Source organism: Hylaeus anthracinus, unplaced genomic scaffold (assembly GCF_026225885.1).
Source record: "Hylaeus anthracinus isolate JK02 unplaced genomic scaffold, UHH_iyHylAnth1.0_haploid 0, whole genome shotgun sequence".
Taxonomy (NCBI): Eukaryota; Metazoa; Arthropoda; class Insecta; order Hymenoptera; family Colletidae; genus Hylaeus; species Hylaeus anthracinus.
Window position 1 is genome coordinate 5,928,467 of NW_026533254.1, and position 20,630 is coordinate 5,949,096.

The 20,630-nt window shown below is 37.3% G+C and overlaps 1 protein-coding gene across 1 annotated transcript in view; it reads right to left on the minus strand.

Moving 5' to 3' along the window:
• LOC128896022 (head-specific guanylate cyclase) overlaps positions 1-20,630 on the minus strand; it is a 49,898-nt gene that overhangs the window by 16,387 nt on the left and 12,881 nt on the right. The window contains exons 2-3 of the mRNA XM_054159147.1: positions 3,243-3,316; positions 2,108-2,190 (exon numbers count right to left, since the gene is read on the minus strand). Coding sequence (XP_054015122.1) covers positions 2,108-2,190; positions 3,243-3,316 — 157 coding nt within the window. The remainder of the gene's footprint in view (positions 1-2,107; positions 2,191-3,242; positions 3,317-20,630) is intronic.

The following is a 20,630-nucleotide window of genomic DNA, read 5'->3' on the forward strand; positions in this document are numbered from 1 at the left end:
TTACCTTCCCATTATAGAGATTGAGCGACATTGGAGACGTGTGAGAGATAGTTCCTCGAGAAATGAAATAAATTGTATTCGATTCAGTTTCGAATGAGATGACGAACAATCTGCTAACTGACGTAGTGTTGCTTCGTCTAACGAGAGGGATGAAAATGTCTTTGAGCATGTGGTCGCGGAGTCGCTCTTATAGAGAATGTCGATTTTGTTTTACGACGCCCTTTTCATGTCGTCGCTCGACATCGTTAAATGTTTGCTTCGATAAAATACACAGGCGATGGTTTGCTTTATCAACCTTGTTCAGGTAGGAAATACAAGTAGAAGGGACTAGAAGTGAAAGTACCAAATTTTATTGTGTAATATTAACCTTCTATGGGGCAAATCTTTTTCCTGCAAACAAATTGCAAGGGATTAGTTTGATATTTCAGGTTGATGGTGCGGCCAACCGCCATCAATATTGTTATTGGTTATCAGACACATTATATAATGAACACGTATACGTCAGCTTGTGAAGAAACTAAAATTATTTAGTAAAATAATACTATTTGGAACTCGATATATTAGCATGTAATCTGGAAGTTACACGGGTCCATAGAGGGTTAAATATTGCTAATGGAGAATTATTGTACCATTATTTTTACGAATTAACATAGATAAATACAGCTTGTAAATGGGCCACGATGCAAAAATAGTTGCGAAGCACTTGTGTAAAGCAACAGCGAGTACAACCTATAAGCATTGCTATTTCGCCTTATTGCCTCAGAGCGCGGAACACGAAGCCCGCGAAGTATCGCATAACTGTTCAACTCTAGACAAGAGAAGATTTAACGTGTACGGCTTCGGAAAACGGCGAAACGCCAATAATCATCGTGCGTTCTTGATTTGCCACTGCAACGCTCCAAACAATGGTAAATAAAAATACAATAAACTAGTGTACTTTGTTTCGCTTTCAACGCAAGCTTTATTATTCCAACAATGAATGTTTCCAACGCTTCGAGCAATGTAGATGGGTCAGACGAAGCAACAATACAACCACGAATACATTGGCTCGGATTTATACGAATTCAGCTCCACCGTGTGTCCCCTAGAAATATTTTTGTAACTCGTTCAAATTTTCCTTTCTCGAACTTACTATGTTTCTTAAATTTTTATTGTTGCGCTCATTATTATTAGAAGTAGTCATATTTTGTCACTTTATCTGAAAAGAATTTATGTTAAATAAAATGTGTTTAGTCATAAACTCAAAAAACTGAACACTTTTATAGTTTTAACGAATCTAAAAATTCGATCGTTTCTATTTCAAGTATGTCGGAGGTGTACAAAGTTATATCGTAGTTCAGGCAAATAGAAGGATTAAATTAAATAGGAGCTAACTGAACAAATGGTGGTGATTCTACATGAGGAAACGGTTTGAAATTACCAAATGAAAGTTTTTCGCAGGAAGCTTTGTTTTCGAGAAAAATGACTTTGTAAATTCTTCGAGTAAGCACGCGATTGAACACGACTTGGCTAGCATGTCTGTCCATTACTCGATAGTTCTACTCGGGTTGGTGTTTCTAAACATTGATGGTGATACGGTATTATCTGTTTCGACTAGTTCAAACTAGTTACAAGGTGGGGACATAGTCGAAACCAGATAATGTATTATTGTGATCATTGTTCGGGAAAAAGTAGTAATAACCAGTATTGGTCAGACGCATTAGCCAACTCTTATTCAGATTCGTATTTTAAAAATAGTTATTAACTGTTGAATTGTGTACATTTTTTAGACCATGAGTGTTCATTCTTCACTATCCACTTTCAATTCGAGAAACTTTATCTAACATCTAACGTATACGGATACTTTGTTAACACATTCGCGACCGCTGACGTGAATTCACGTCACTTCAAATTCTCAGAACAAATTATGAAAATCTTTTTATTTGATACACTACATATTTCCAACATTGATACTTCAAAATAAATTTTGTAATTTTTATCTTCGATCTAACGATACAAATTTGCGATGTCCAATTTCAGAATTTTATTATTTTTGTCAGTACTCGGTATCAGAAACGTAAAATATCTGCCGGTCGCGAATGTGTTAAGCAATAACATGTATTCTTACCGGAGTGATAATTTAGAGTCTCGTAAATGTCTTCCAGTAAGTTATAGTTCTCTTCCGCATCGATATTATACAGGAGTTTCTCGCTGAAACATCAACAAAAACAATGCACGATTAAAACATTTGTAAGTATTATCATTGAATTGTTTTGATGGTTATTTGATGATAATTCCAACGTGTAACAAGGAACAGTTTAACCACGAAGGGCGCATAAATGAATTGTTATGAAGATTACGAACGAGACGCGTCCTTTTCGATTTCGATGAAATTCAATTAGCCCAGATATCGGCGAGCTCGTTACCCAACGTCGCATTTAGCGACCGTCTAATTCGCCGCGTCGCTCGTTCAGGGGATTGAAATTTCCCGTCGACAATATTTTACAACGGAGACACGAGCTGCAAAGTCGACGGAATGAAAACGGAGATGGAAGCCATCGTCTCCACTGGTCGATGTTATTACGCTTACATTCTTCATCGATAATATTTCAAAGGGTACGCGAAAATATGAACGGCACGGAGCCAGAGACAGAACGATGGACGATCTGGTCAGATGATTGCAGGTAGATTACTGTGTTGTATCATAATTATTTGCCGTTCCTTTTTAATTTCCAAGAGGAACTGTACTGTTATTTCTTATAATTACATTTTATATTTTTGCTCATGGTATCATTTTTCATTCTTTTCTGTATTATCTTTTTCGTGTGTTCATAATAGGGATAATACAGATTACATACATGAAAAATATGAATTTTTTTAAATTGGTATTCCGAATGGAGTTATTGGTTTTTTAATTAGGAATAAATCTACAAGCTAAGTGGAATCTTCTCTTCGTTAATATTTAAGAGATAAGTTTGAAACACTGTGAATAGCACCGCAGATTCAGTCACTCGCTAATTAAAATAAGTATTAATTAACCCAAAAGCGTATAAATAAACACAAAGTAACGTTCTCAAGGATAAAATAAAATAAACCCAATGGAGGGTGAATTTGTTTGTTATTTAATTTCGTGAATTATTTTTGTTATTGAATTCGATGTTTGAATGGAAATAAAAGACGGTGAAGTAATTGTAACAGAACTGAATATTTTCTAGGGTAACACGCTGCGCGCAATGGACGTTATACGATGCAGGAGTACTTACAGCGACCTCGCGAATGAAAGCTGCTCCTCTCCTTTGCTCAAAAGGGCCCCCAGAGCCACGGAAACCACCTCGTTCTGTAATATAAACGAAAGCAAGGGGTGTATACGTCGGTGTGGAAGAAGCTACCTTAGGTGGGTTAATTCACACTGGACCAGTACGTATATACATTGTGGGGGAGTTGTATTTGGAAATTAAAATGACTCTTCCGAATAAGAAAGGCGGACGAGCGTTTATATGATAGGTCACATAAAAGATGCAGAATATTTTTATCTTGAACAAAATTTCGAATTAGAAGTAAGATATGAACTTTCAATAGATTAACTTTGAATGACAAGGGTATTATGATAAGATTGTCGATTTTTATCTTTAAAATATATTTTTTGGATGCTATTTTTCATTATTAAATAATGGAGCCAAAATTAAATTTCACGTGATAATTCGTTTTCGAAGACCCACGATACTGGCGATAACTCACTTTACCCCTCGACAAACCGCACCACCGTCATAAATTACATTTCTAGCAATTTACATTCACTGGGAATAAAGAAACTTGCTGCAGCGGACATCGTCGCGAAGTTTACGGAGGCACTACGCGAAGCAGATTTTTCGAAATGTATGCATAAACTCCTCCCGTCGGCGTCGGCGTGGAGCGTGAAGCGTGAAACATAAAGAATGCGCCTCCAAATTCTTCTATGGAATTTGCGCATAATCTGAACGTGTCTCTTGAAACTACATCGCGAGGAAAACTTCTTTTCGTCTTTTTTCTTAAGAAAATGTGTTGGACGTTGTTAAATAACTTTTGCGGAACCAGTAGTAACGTAACTAGAGTTTGGTCGAATTTTCACTCAAATCCAGTCACTTTTCGCATTTTGTCTTTCGATATCGGATTCGCCATTTTAAATTTCCAAATTATTAGTTCAAATTTATGATTAGTGCCCTTAAAAAGGTCTGAGTACCAAGTTTCATCGAAATCCAGTCACGTAACACATTTTATCCCGTTATATTAGATTCGCCATTCTGAATTTCTAAATTCTTAGTTCAGATTTAGAATCAGCGACTCCAGAAACTCCTGTATACGAAGTTTCATCAAAGTCGTGCGAAAGGAAAAATATGTAGATACATTTGTATCTTTCCTAAAGAACTTTCCTGTCAGGAAATACTACAATGTCTACCGTTATTTGTCGGAATTTAGAGAGGTATTCCTCCCAGGAAATACTACAATTTTTACTACTATTTCTCGGAATTGCGTATGCAATTCAAGGATGGCTGTAGGCCGCTGCAGCTGTCAGTCGTTTATAATTGTCTATAAAATAGGAAACTTCGAAGTGTTATAACTCAGCGTAGACTCATTCGATATGATTTTAACAAAATTCAAATTGAAGTGCGGAATTTCTTTTACTTAATACATGCGTATTATCATTGTTAAATACTCTTAAACAATTGTTTATTTATAAAGCTGTATATGACTTCAAAGTGTCGTAACTCGGAATGGAATCGTCCGATTTGATTCTAACAAATTCAAATTAAAGAGCAGAATTTCTACTACCTAATAGATGCGTATTATCATTATTAGATATTCTCAAACAATTGTTTTTTTCATATTACATCTTCATAAAAGTGTCGAATATACGATAATTTTAAATATAGCAAAATTTGATATTTGAGCAAAGCATAGGACTTGTGGCTGTTCAATTTTTAAGAGATGGGTAAATATAACTGTGGTGGTTGAAACGCGAATTTAATTAACTCGAATTGCTCCATTGTTCGTTGAAGTAGGTGATTTCCATTTTGGCTTTAAACAGCTGAGAACTACTTTTGCCTTTATGAACGGAACGTTTGCCGGCATCACCACCTACTTCGCCAAACAATAGAGCAATTTGCGTTAATTATCATCGTTCGTCTAAAGAGGACTCAAAACAAAGAGTCGAAACGTAAATTCATGCGGTATTTTATATATATCACCGTTCTATTACCTGAACACTAGACACTACATCTACACACCTGAAATTATTTTTACATTTTTCCAATCACCGTTGTCCTTCTTTTTTATTATATATGTGCACAAATTTAATTAATTCCATAATATGTATTCCAAAGGCTAACCTTCCTTGTGATCAGAAACGTTCAATTCTATAATAAATCAAACAAGCGTGATGCACATGATGATGAAATGCATGAAATGTAATGATTCCCAAATTAATAAATGCAATGTATGCAATGAATGCAATAAAATCAAACAAATGTAAATGGCGAAAGTTATAACGCTGGCCAACATCCTCTAAGCTATTTTCGAGAACAGGCGTTTTTTGGTGTCGTGCAGTAAACCTGATGGACTCTCCGGAGGCTTAACAATTTGATAGAAGCGGCTTGTACCCAATCCGGCTTTTAATCGTAAATTATAACCGCGCGCTTCGCAGGGAGAATTTATCGTTCCACTTGGTGCTCAGCTATGGGCAACTATTCTCGAGGGAATTCCTATCCGAAGCGGTTATGTGGGACATTACTTTGCCTACGCGACCTTCGGTGCTCGCCGGGGTTAAATGTGGAATCATTTTCTGACCAGTTTCTCGCGTCGAGTCAGATTGAATTACGATCTGCATTATCCGTCCACGACTACGCGGAGGAATTCTGCTCCTAATTTCCCCCTGACTTCTCATCCGTTAACAATCAGGTCGTAAACCACGGTCTCGTTAGACGAACCGAAAGCCCTCTGATCAACTAAATCTTGTTCGTTACTATTTACGATGTCTTCATCGAGGTGTCATCCCTTTGCGAAGAAAATCGTTAACCTTGGAGTTGACTAGCTCTTTAGAATATGCATGATCTTAGATTTCCTATCACAGATTCAGTTACAAAGGTGTGGAATGATAGTTCATTTACATTGGATTTGAATGACCAAAGACCTCTTCAGAAAACAGTCTTCATCGTTATCTCTTCTTTTTCTTATTATAACAAGTGAACTATTCTACTTTCACGATCGCACTCGCAATTTAAATTAAAACAGACTACTGTTTATTACTCACTATTCTATATAAAATTTGACCCAGCTCTATGGAACGATCCTCCGATTTCGCAGAATCTTAAACGCAAGATACTCCGTTCCTGAGCTACCGTTTCGAGGGGCGGAGGAATGAATCGTGTCGAAGAAAAGGCGGTAAAGTGAAAATACGCGATCGTGCAAGGCGCCCTGACATTCTGCGAGGGTGGATCGATCGCTTTCCTTTTGTGCCGCGCTCGAAGCAATTGGATAGAATAGTACGAGTTCCTCTGGTTCGAGGACGAAGGACGAGGCACTGGAAGAAATATTCACGATACTATCGATAATATAATCTTCATTGTCGATAGGGAACGATAACTTTTGTTTGACTTTCGAGAAGCTACCGAGTTCCCCCGACAGTCTTGTGCCCGAGGGGAACGCGATTGAGGGACTATTTGCTCTGGCATCGAACTGATTAAATTTCTTTATCACGGTGGAACTTTGAAAAGCAGGGCAAACATCTGAGGAATAAACCAAGTGAGCGAAAATTTTATTTTCCGCTACCATTGGTTTTGGCCTGACGTAATACGGACACGAATTACGTTTTTCTTATAGAAATCGCTGAAATTTTGGTCAACGTGGGATAATTTATAAATTCTTGCGGAAAATCGTAGGTGAATACTCCAAGAACAAAGGGAAAAAAATATAGAGAAGGGAGTCAAGAAATTTCCTATTAAAATTGTATAGGTTCGCAGAGTGAATTTAATTTCTTTCTACGAGTAAATTGTGATTCTGTCGGTGGCTTTAGAAATTTTATTAAAAAAGTATATGGACTTCATTGTTCAATTGTTGTGTTCATTTTTCATTCTTTTTGGCATGGCGAGGCAATCCAGTTTCGAGAGGAAATATTTCTTCGAAGGCGAGGGCCTCTTCATGATACAGAATTTGTTGGCCTGCAAACTGGGCGGGCCGAAGGTCTTCAAGACCTCCTCAGACGACATTTTAGTACCTACGAAGCGTCGTAAACTGGGACCCTCGTTCAGCCAAATATCGCGTACGTCGAGGTCGGATAAGGTTACTTTAGGGGTCTGTATATTTCGAAGAAAAACGAAATTGATTGTTTATTAAAATATTTACGATACTTGTAGTGTCTGTGCTCGTTTCTCCTTTGCACATTTCATTTATAAATAACGTCGTACGTTGCAATAAACGTGTCAGTGGTGTGCAAAGAGTTAAATTACGTCGAAGGCAGCAGTCTAGATTAAGATCGTCTAACATCGAGATTAGATCTTCCAATAGAATTTGCGATTACAAAGACTCCAATAAGCGAAAAATGGCAAGCTATCGCGCGTTGACAAAGGATAACCCCGCCATTGTTGGGAGGAACACCTTCTTCCGCGTTTTGAATTTTATACCTCGCAAGCGATATCCCATTTGCTTGTCCATCAGCCGCAATATATGGGACAGTTATCAAATTTATTATATTCTATGTTCACCGTCATCTCTTACAATAACGCGAACAACGTGACAGTTTTTCTATGCTGTCCATATCGTGTGATTGATGCGGGCCATTTGTATCACTGTGCTGCGTACCGTTTCAGCGCCCAGCGTTTCGGGAACCGATCCAAAAGTTTCCGCAAATATCAGCTGCAACGATGCGCGTTATTAATTGCTCGATGCCAAACGGCTTATAATTAGTTGAGCAGTTAGAACGCCGTGAGATTCAATCGATACGAATTTAGAGACCGTTAGTTTAATCGGTGACTTCGAGTTCAGTGATATTACGGTCGTTAACTCTCGATAAGTCTCTGACGGTTATAACCCATTGGATGAATTTTATCATAACTCTCTAACTTGATTAAAAAGCTCAGTAATAGAAATGTTCTTTTTTTGGAGAATTTTGAAACTAGTCTCTTGTTTCGTATTACTCGAAAGCATTGTCTATCAGTCAGGATATGCCATTGCGAAGCCAGCTACTTAAAAATTACTCGAGTTCCATGGGAATGTAGGATTAGTCTGACATAGCACGTTAAATCGAATTTGGCTGACACAAGGATTGCTGGAGAGCATAGTGTCTGCATACTCGTGTTCCAATTGTAGCCAAAATCGATAGAGGCTCCTTTAGAATTATAGTGGAAGGTCGAACAGACCATTTGTGAAAAACATGCGTCTTCGTGAAACGGTGTGTGTACCATTTGTCTGCCATGCTACGATAAAAGCAGGATAAAATATTTAAAATCTTAATAATTCCTTCTTAGTAATTAATATCGACTTTTCATATAACTTAGGCAATGTGCGCTTACACGTTAGTTTCTTTTTAGTGGTGTAATATAAATTTTGCATTACGCTGCATGCAAACTCGGTCATTCGAGGAACCGCAACAACCGTAATTACAAAAAACGTTGCAAACGGCTTAGAAAGGATAATTTTATCAACAGGAAGAATGTAATTCACCTTTTCCAGGCGCAACGCTTTAATTTAATCTAGTGGATATGGCTTGTAAAGAATGTTGAATTGAAAAAGCTGATCCTAGGGAGATACCAAATGATCGCGGAGGCCAATACAATTTCACAGAGAAATATCAGTAATTGGAGGAGTCAAGGCCATTTAGAAGCGAACTTCATTTCTTTAAACGAGGTGATAAAATTTTATCTCGTAGAAGCTAACATTCTAGTCGCTAAGGCGAAGGTCGAAACTTTGACTATCTACTGTGAAGAATAATTATGTGAGATATACTTCGAAGATCGCTTTTCTTTGAGCACATGATCATGAACGACTATGCCTCATAACCCATTGATCTTGCCTTACGAGCACTCGTTATTCTATATTCTACCTGAAAAGGTCGATACAGAACATGTCGTTTTATCTTATCTTTTGAAAACTCCTTTCAGCTTTCTTGATCTACGGCTATAGTGCATGTTGTGATCTAATATTAATATTAAAAAAGCAGTATTAACCCACATACTTGTAAATTCCTTGCAATTGGTTCTTTCTCGGAACATGTATTAGAGTATGGACTGAAAATACGAAAGTTTCGTAGAAGTGTATTAAAGTTCCAGGAAAGCAGTCATTTTGAAAATATTTTTACTTTCACGTAACTGCTCTAGCAGCATGCTGTAATATTTTATATTCCATTTCCTCTGATAACAAGCTGTGCGTTTGAAAGGAATGTATTGCTTAGAATATTTTGTAATGCTGATGGAATGGATAAGTATCGTATACGATCTCCAGGGTCGAGTTTTCCATGTTTGCTGACTTCATCGATTTCCATGCTTGACTTGAGCATGATTCCTAAACTCACCATCGTTAAACGTACATCGTTTTATCGGGAAGAAATCAATTTCGCAGTTGCTTAATGGAGAAGCTTTTCACCTCGACGCGAAATGCAATTATAACTTGTGTCAATAAATACCGTCAGAAGGTGTCGACACGTAATAACATATTTACAATGACGTAAAAGCTTTGAACATTGACACGTTAGAACGTCGATTTACTAGATATCTCCAGAAAACTGATCCTTTATGGTGGCTGGTGCTATAGAAATTATCCACCATAATTATATGATTTTTTAACGTGCAAGAGACATATAAGAATGTCCTATATATCTTAGTTTAAAGTCTTGGACTAGCGAGAACCGTCGAAAATCGCAAATGATTTGATTCATCGCGTGACTTTCCCAAATTCATGGACAACGTGCAACGCGTTCGAAATGTCCAAACGAGCAGACCAATTGGATTGCTCGTCGTCACCGTTAAAAAATACGTCGACAGCATCATCTCGAATTCCGGAAATGTGTCGAACGGTGACGCGAAACTAATTGTCGTTGCACGAATGACGCGAAGACAGTCGCACACTTTACCCGTCGCGGCACGACGTGTAAATTAACAGGGACTCCGTTCCGTTCCACTCGTCGAATTGGATGGACGGGCTCGAAACTTCGTTACTTAGTCGCATTGGTAGAAATCAAGTTTTCCGCGAGCGTGCACTTACGGGATCGTATTTTCGACGCGTTGCACATGGATAACTAATTTTTGGACGAGCTAACGATTTCTCATGGCGAGCTAATGGATTGTTAGTCGCTCCTTGTAAGCTTACAACTGACGATTAAAGGGTTAATGACTTGTATAAATTGAACTTGTATATTTTTAAATATCTTCCAAAATAATTCTTGGTTCTTTTATAGTTTGTTGTACTTTTATCATTGCGAAATCTTTGTAGCATTGTGCAATGTTTCAATTGTGCAATTTCATGTAATGAAATATTTATTTGAATACATCGAACCTATTATTTAATTTAGACAAACTTCTTTAATAGACATAGAGGGTACGAATACTTATGAGACCGACTCTGGGTACCATTTTGTTCCACAACCTTTTCACCTTTTAAGGGATGTATACATGTTATTTGTTTTCAACCGTTCCGATATATTCAGACCTGCACCATCTACCAAAAATCGACATAGACTTTCCAAAGACCCCAATTTAAAGAAGTTTTATTTCTAAATAAAAATTACACAACATATCAAGTTGAGATGAGAAAACCATCGACCGGAACGTGGAAATACATTAATCAATTCTGAAGAATTAATCGATTGACGTCTAACTCTGCCGAATCGGTGAGCTCACGTTCACCGCGCTAAACGGCATTATGGTCGAGGGTTGGGGAAGCCACTGGATTCCAGTTCTTATCGATGCCGCCTGCGCCACGTAATTCAATGTGGATGGATGTATCGGATTTATTTACCGAGTACATGCGTCTCGCTTGAATAGTAAAATATGGAATGCATGCAGTTTATATTGCTCGAGGCCTCCGGATAGAAGTCGTTCGCTTCTGGAAAAGCGTTCCAATATTTCATCTGCATTACAAGTAACTTTATTTCGAGCTTTACGATGGAGCTCGGATTTTAATAAAACTGTTGAAAAATCTTAATACGAAAACAATGTGTGACATGTGATCTGTGGCTACTTTCGAATTGAAAAATTCTTTTAAATATTCCTCACGTGAAATTTATTTGAAGAATCTTCACCATTAACCTGTCTCGATTTAAGGGAGTATCCTAAATTAGGAGGCCTAAAAAAAGCGTTTTTTTGGGAATTTTTTTAGGATGGAAAAAAATAATTAAATCTATCGAACTTCTTAAAATATTTTCATATATATAGTTGAATAGTCTGTACAAGTTTTTTCATCAAGAAATATTGAAATTGAGCCCCTTAAGGTCAGCATAAAGGCCAACATCGCGACGGATACGTTGATCTATTCCCAAAGGGTCAAGTTAATATTTTCCAGAACGAAACCTTCGCTTTCGCCTGTGCCCCTTGCCCTGAACAGGTGTCGTATACTAACACAGATAGGGTAAATATTTGTACAGTTGCTCCAAGACAGATTTTCCTACACGCAAGAAGAAACTATCGGACGTCGCGTCTCGTTGGCCCGAGCAAACGTGTAATCCAAACATCGCCTGAGCAAAAATTGTCGTTCAAAGGGTAGGTTAATTTTCACACGTCTGCTAGAAGGAGTATCAGCGATGAAAGAACAACCTAGCAACAATTGTTCATGGTAGAAGCATTGTACTACATAGACACTGTTGTTTGCAAGAACTCAACTGAAGCGAAGATTCGTTTTTGAAACTAGAGAGGGTTATGTGACACAGAGTGGCACTTTCTTGGAACACGAATGCACACGAATGGCCGATTTTATCGTTTTGTCTGGGATTCACGAAAGCAACAGGGATATGCATACTGTAATTTTTCACTATAGCCATTCTACGAAAATAACGTCGCGGATTATGGCGCTGGGGCTGAAGAAACCTTTGTAATGGTCAGGTTTGGAAACTGAATCGCTGTGAAAGCAGTGAAACTCAATCGAAATCAGGTCGAGATGATAGAATTACGATGAAAAGGGATCCCTTGCTCGTACGTCGGATAATACATATTTATTCGACCGTTGATTCTTTTCTCCTTTTCCCCTTTCAGTCGAGCACAGAATGGAAGGTACGTCGTAAAGCTTGCACTACTCCTAAGTACATATCACGCTGGTTAGGTAACAAATTCCCTTGGATTTATTTAACAGGGTGCTAAGTCATCTTTGTTTCATGCTCCTGATGGAAACCACGGGAGTAAATAAATAAATGTTATCGCGGATACAATGCATAAAATTTCGTTTAATATAAATAATAATTTAAAAAGAACAAAAGGTATTTGTTCAGGAAAAGTTTTGCACCTTTTTCACGTTCCTCTACTTCTCCAGGCATTTTTTTAATACTTGTTTTAAACCGTATTCTATATACTTTCTGAAAAGAATTCAAAGAGGTTACGCTGCGAACCAGAAAATCGTCGAACTTTGCCCTTTCACTACGTCTGCTCTGTTATGTTTTCATGTAGCGAAACAAATACAATAAAGAATAAGCAAGGAAAGATTGGAACCGCTAATGTTAATTAGTTTGTAACGTTACTGTTAACCGCGCGTGGATTATAAATGAATCTATGTCGTTCGGAAGATGCCTTCGAGCCATTGCACATTGTGGCGGAAATATCGAACGGGCGATAACTGGAAACAGGATTTTAATATGCAAATCAAAGGGCTGAAAACGGATAGCGTTATAGCACAATGGGAATCAGTGTTTAACGCAAGCGTCATTTATTATGTTTCTTGAATGCGTTCCGTTCTCTCCCGTTATTATCTTCGACGAGTTCAATTCCACAACGCCGATAAATAACGACCTTTAAATCAAATCCGATCCGTTCGTTATAAACTGATATTGAAATATATTGAAATCAGCGAATGCCAGTTAATTAATCGTTGCGTTGCGACTGCGCGCTGTGATCGCTGAGAACGTTTTCCCAGAAATTGTAATGGCGTCACATCCCGTATTACAAAGGGAAACAAACCTGCAAATGATTGGTAACTATTTACTATTGTTTCTCATGTTTGTAGCGTTTTGAAATTCTATTATATATATATATATATTTTTTTTTTTTTTACTTTAATAGGACTGTTTTTATGACTTGTCACTCAAACCGAGACTTTTCCGCTGATAATTCGAAACGTTCCATCTTAAAAACTAATACAAATCGAGTAAATACATTGAGGGTCAATGAATTCAACTTGAAAAAGTTGAATCACTATCGCATGATCACCAAAAAAATATATAGTTCCATTCAAAAAACGAAACATCACCATCATATCTTTTAAATTAATAATATAAAAAAAGATTTGTTTACGTCACAATATAGAGCCCATTGTATTTTGTAATTTACATGTAAACAACTTTTTCGTATCATCAATAATTATTGAAACAGCATCTGTCACACTTTAGAATGGACATGTAGTAACAAGCTTTTTATAATAGCTTCTGTAACATAATAATTACGAGAGACTAAGTTGTTTCGTTCTGCAACATGCTCGATCGATCGCACTCTTTCTCGTTGCATAGATATTTCATTTCCAACATGGAAAATTATATTACAAGGTTGTAAAGCTTGACTAAATAAACGGTTTAAACTAGAAATCAGAGGACATTGTGAACTTTTCTTGTTAATTCTGTTAAAACTTGAAGTGGTGGGCGAAAGTTTCAAGACTGGTGTATTTCGAGCTTTGCTTGAGAGAAAACAACGATGATTTACGAACAACGTAGCATTAAAGTACAATGAGGTGAATTGGAAAATCATGAACCAAAATTCGAGTTTCTTCATAAATTCAAATTTTAATGGCGTGGTGTACTAGTATTACAAGGTCTTAGCAAGCAGTTAAACGTTTTTGACAAATTGAAAATGATTCTGTTTGTATATTTTAAACTTGTTTGCTCCCGTTCGTCTTCCAATCTCGTTTTATATTCTCCTTTCGAATGTATTAGTGTCATCCGTATCCTGCGATTCAAATTATTCCATAAATTTTCGATGGGACTCAAGTCTGGTTACTTTGAAGGCGGGAGAAATATTTTCTGTCAATGATAAAGGAAATGGTCTTGCACGATCTGCAAATATAGAACACATTCATGAATACATAAAGAAATGACAAATTTATACATTTCCTGAAGTTTCTATTTGAAACAATGTATTAAATTCAATTTGTATATTCCGTATTAAGTGGGTTCATCATAATTGATGGATTTAACATAGCATTTCCAAACAATAACCTAACTTCATGTAAACATATGTTCTACCTGACCCTGTGCTCAAGTTACGTAGACTTGTGTTTATGTAACCCGAATCTGCTTGTCTTCGCAAAAGGTGCTCAAAATGACCACCTGACATTTCTGTGCAAGCATATAAACGTCTTATCATCGAATCTCCTGTCCCTGCGACACACCCAGATGTTAATCGGATTCGCAGGAAAGCTTGTTCAATTCTACGATGGAGTATTTCAATATTATCATGGGACGTTCTGTAGACAATGGATTTCAGGTGACTTCGCGAGCTCTCAACGCGCATATGTATTCTGTCCAGAGATAATGTTAACAGAACAGTCAACATTGTTGTATCGATCGTTACGTGTAAGCAGACGCAGACAACATTCGTATCCCAATAAACATTTTAATGAAGCAGTACACAATGAGCAAAGAACAATTCAATTGTTTGATATAAAACAAGCCATGAATGCATGCAATATTAACATTTGGCGTGCGGGCACACTTCTCCACGGACTCACGCGTGCAGCGGGCGTTTTTTCGTAAACGTCGCGGGAGTTTGGCCATTCAGTAAAATCACAATAAATCGAAAACTACTTCGTTTTTCTAAACGAAACTCTTTTACCTTATATATAAACATAAATACTCTATGATTATTTTGAAAAAACGACATTTTTACGAAATCACGAAAATTGACGATTTTTAATGTTTTACTATGTGCAACAACAACAAATACAAATAGCACTGATAAGATTTTAATAACTCTTCACAGTATGGGACCGCTCAAAACATTTTCCTTTGTGAGGCGAAACACTGCATACGTTACATACATATAAAACATTTTTCACTCTGTTTTTTTTTTTGATTATATAGTACGTATATAAAGTTTGTTGCTTTTATATTGACCATGGAATGAAACAGAATGTTTTTTTTAACGCCCAGTAACGTTGGGAAAATAGAAAATGTCTGATTATTGCTCTGGATCCGTCGACTGCATGTGCAAGTCATCTCGAGTTTAAATCAAATATTTGGTCCTGCTTCAGATGAATATACGAATGCAGGCTAGTGGAAATTTCCTGGATCTGATTATGCTCTTTTATTAACGTTGGTTCATCCTCTGGAAGTCATACATTCGTGTTAAAAAGTGTCCTACATTTCTCCTCCACCAAAAATGACTATTAAATGATTATATCTGTACAAAACAATTTAGAAAATTGTATACACCACCGTATCATAAAATTAACAGTTAGGTGACCCAGTTACCGGAGTTTTCCTGTATTCGACAACAATTTACGGAGGCAGCCATGAGTATCTTACATGGAACAGCCGTGAAGTGTTCCAACCCGTTTTCGGTTAAACTTTGCGAACTTGCAGAACGTTAGGGAATAAGGGATACGTATTCTTTCAGCTGCGATATCTCAAGTACACGAGAGGTCGAACTACCACCCTAAATTTTCCTCCTCCCTGATATCTTGGGTATGAAAGTTTGAAACATAGTTTCACTCTTCCGATACTATCTCGGGAATTGTTCAAGATACGAGGAATTTGCTAAACAATTTTCCTGGGAAACAACATGGTGTCATTAATAAAAAGAACATAAGTAAGAAAATCAGAGAACCACTTTCATTAGTTCTCGTAAATGTTACATATGTTTTCGGTAATTCTCGTAAATGTTACATATTTGATTAGATTATACTAATGACGATAGGAATGTTTTGAAACTTTTTTACTCGTTTTTATTTCTACCAGTGCGCCATATTCCTTTCTGTCAAAAACCATAAAAGTCTCTTTAGCAAAGTTCCTTGCATCCCTAACAGTTTTAAGATAGCAACCGAGAAGTGAAACTTCGTAGGGTAGTTTCACCCCTTAAACTTGAGTTATCACTGCCGAAAAACGTCTTCGTTATTTTTAGCTGGTCTGCAAACTTGCAAAGTTTCTTCAAAATCGGTTTCGAACTTTGTGGCTTTTCTTTGTTACCATAAGGTTGGGCGAACCGACAGAAATCATTTTCAAGGAAGACTTCCGGTTGTTTAACACCCGTTTCGTTTAGTTGACGACGTTATCCTTTAGAAAAATCAGTGTCTTCGTTGATGCTGAGTAAATGAAATAAAATCTACGAGGGTTGACCCGAATTTTTGAATAGGACGATTAATATATATTATCGCCTTTCTCTACTTTCTATGACCTTCAATGACCTTGTGTAATAGGTCGTTGAACTTTTAAGATCCTCTATCACGATACGGAAGTAAAAACATACCGATCCATTTAAAAAAATGAAGGTGACCGTCAAGTATCCGAAGTATCTCCATCTGCAAGAAACTATTATCGGCACCGGATGGCCCTCTTCGTAATGTGTTATTTTATTTCAGCAAATACTTCTGTAAAACTTATAATTTCGAGGATATCTGAGATGCTAATAGTTATTGACCCACCCTGTATACAAACAAATACAAACCAAAATTGGATAATTTCCTGTTTTTTCCATTCTAGATTTATTTGTTCGAAACAGGTTTCCAATGTTACCGATTATGACAGCTTTTCTCTAATCTGGAAATGTGTGGGGTCATAGGTGGGCTTGAGAATCGATAGTTCCATTGTTAACACATTTGGCCAGGAATGTTGTGCCTTTGTAGTAGCCGTAACCCGCAATGGCGAATCGATCACGAGGTGGTTTCCACAGGTTCGCGGTGGGGCCACAATAGTCGCTCCGGCATCCTGTTCGAAACGCATCACGACCCCGCGATTATTCCGAGACGCGGAAGCACCGTAAAAGCCGTGTATCGATCGAGACTATCGTGTGTTTTCCATTTACACCTAGTCAGACGTTGGCAGCGCGGTGAAACCGCGTGCACATGTAGCCTCAGATGATTTCGGTCCTCGTTTTCCTGTCTCTTTGTAGTGCTCGAGAAACCTATCTCCATTGGTGAACACTTTGGCACAGAATTTCCTCACGTATTAATTTAATTAATCGATTTCAAATTTGTCGTACATGTGTTTGTGTGTACGTAGTTTAAATATTCGTGCAAATTGTTTTCAGTGCCAATGATGTACAGCATCTTAATTTTACGAAATTAACCCTGCTCCCCAATTAAGAAAGATATAATCTTTGAATTTTAATAGCATTTTAAATTCTAATAACTCCATGAATTGGAAATTTTCTTAATTTAGTACCGTTACGTATAAATTAATTTTAATTTCAAGCAACAAGTGGTTACAAGAATAATATTACGAAACAATGTTTTAATTACCATCTCTGTTAGGGTATCCAAAGCCTGCAACATCCACCTATTACCAGCTATAGACTTTCGTGAATCACTCTTGGCTTTAAGGACCAATTCACGCTATACTTCTTTAAATATAATGAATTTAAAAATTCCTTGAATTTAAATCTCATCTTTATAAATTCCGGCGTAAATTTAGTTCAATTTTAAGCAACAAGTGGTTACAAGCATGTCATTACAAAGCAATTTTGTTTAATTTTCATTCTCATCAGGTATAATGCCGAAATCCTGCGGCAACCGACTGTGCGACCAACCACAGACTTCGAATTTTAGGTCACGTGCCAGGAGCCGCCATCTGCGAAAGTGTTAAACCGCCCTTATCGAAATAAGATCGCCGTTTTCGACGATCGGTAGTTTCAGCGAGTACTTCCCAGTCGAAACGGTAACAGCGGAATTGGTATTCGCTTAGAATCTTCGCGTGAAATCGCTACGAGTTTATTTCCACCTAGAAGAAATCGGGACAATCGTCTTCGATAAAGAAGCGACGCCATTGAATTCGCCCCGTGATTAGTAGTTGATCGAATCCGCCTTGAGCCGATGGAGCATTGTTCTTTTATGGGTATCAAATGAATTGTAAAATTCAATTTATCTCGGTTCGAATAATAGGAGATTCTCGTCCATGGTCAACCCGATCCACCTTCGGCGGTTATCTCGTTAATAGTCGGCTCTCATGCCGTCGTTCTATTTATTCGTTCTTCGCTTATTAATTGCACGAGAGCTCGTTTTTCCACTAATCCGCTCAGCAAGTTGCGCGCGCCGTTTCGTATCGTCTACAATGGAAAGATAAATGAAAATGTTGATTTTCGGCAAAATGCAATCCGCTCTTTCTCCTCGGAAAGGTTTGATTTTTCAACAATCCGACTGACATGACAATATCAGTATTTTAATATTTGTTTCTATTTCTTAATTACCTATTTCAGGACTTGGCATTCATTGTAACTACACAAAACCTGAAGGCTTGTTATTTCGCCTATAACGAAGCTGATTTCATTTTGATCTAGGAATTACAAGCGTGTAACCGTTTCAAGATGAAGCGCTGAAGACGCGAAGAACCGTGTTTCTGGGGAACAATGTAAGAATGCTGTAAATTAAATGTTTCTCGGCAAACCTCTTGGGCTTTCCCGTTTGCTTTGGTCTCAAGTTTATATTCATAGGGCAAACACGCGGGAATAACGAGAGTTAGCAATGGACGTTTCGAACTGACTTTGAGTAAAGGAAACGAGGGAAGCAAAGAGAACGAACTTCTGTTATGAATTAGCTCACGTTTGCATTCCGTTGGTCTATCAAGCAATGCTGTGTGAACTTTACAGTCGCTTAATAATACATCTAGGGATTTAATCCTTATATTCGTTGGAAGAAAATGAATAGATTCATAAACTCAATTCGGTATCAAGAAACATACACATGGTAGCGCTTAGCCAGTGTTAACAAGGACAAAAGTAAACTGTTTACAGTATAGAAATACTATAGAGTATAGTAAAGGAAATATGTATCCCTTTATATGCGATAAAAACTGTATTTCCAGTATTTTGAATACTTGTACTTAAAAACATAGTAGTTAACTTAATTCTAAATTAAGTCATGATACTTTCAACTTCTCCAACCAATTAAGATATTCGGGTCGTGGACAGATATTTCCCTCTCTGGTCTAATATTCTCGGCTACTTAGAGAACTCGAAATTCCAGGCAAAAAGAGAAGCAAACGTAGAAGCACAAGGGCAATCCCAGTTCTGGAAGTCGTAGAGAGAAAAAGAATCGATCCATCAGGTTGCTGCTTCAGGATTGGAACTGGGATCTTTCCTTTGCTGAGCTATCTTAATTAATTACGCTATCTAGGTCGTCCTCGGATTCTTTCTAAACGATGTGTCTTTCCTACATCGTGTGTCCAAGAAACATCTAACACCTTTTCCGAATTATATCGTAAATACTTTTCAATTGAAGCAGAGCTTCGCGAGGGCTATTCAATTGTGAAATTAGTCGTATCGGGGAAGCTGTTAACTCTTTGACTGCGGGATGATTTTTGCTGGCAATTCTAAGAGGCGTAGAGGTGTGAATTTAAAACAAAATATTACCTTATAGGGAACAATAGGACGAAAGTTTTTTATATTTACACTTTATTCATAGAACGTTTAATTTCAAAGATAAAAATTGAAAACTTAGAAGATCTTTTCATGAAATTCAATTTTTCCAACGAACTTCTAGGTTTCCACTCTTTATTTTCAAAACTAAGCATCCTATAAATAAACTGTACATATGAAAAAGTTTCGTCTCATCATCACCTATACGCTGATATTTTCTAAATATTGATATAACGAATATAAACATTTCTCTGAGCCCATTTCACGAAGGCGCATATATACGTCCTTCGCAGTTAACGGGTTAAGGAACTGCTAAAAGGTCGTCAGTGCTGCTCATAGCGATATTCAATCAGGCATGTGTATGGTCAATTGTCCATTCCAACAGAGAGGGGCCGTAATGTACCCTTAAGGGACAGTACCACCTGCGGTCTATATCTATTAGCATTTCGTGACTGATTCTATCGATAGCACTAATATTATTTCATATTTACAGTTTATTTATAGGATGCTTAGTTTTGAAAATAAACAGTGGAAACCTAGAAGTTCGTTGGAACGATCAGTTGGCACTTGAGTTAATCTGTGGTGTTAACTTACATAAGAACGCACTCAGAAAGTAATACTTGATACCAAAGAAGGACAATATTCTCATCTGGATAGAAACTTTGAATAAATCACATCTAGTTTCATTCATTGACCTACGGAAATAAGGAATAAGTATTTATATTCCTTTGTGTACAATGTTCAGGCAAACTTTGATTGGAATTTATAATTTACAGGAGAATAGGGATCGATTAATTGCTCTTATTGATTATCGAGTCCACCGATGAAACTGTTAGGAAATGCTCACACCACTTTCTTTTCAAGAATCAAAAGCGAATCGAATCGTTTGAAGTATTGGCACTCGCGAACTAGGAAACATTTGAACTC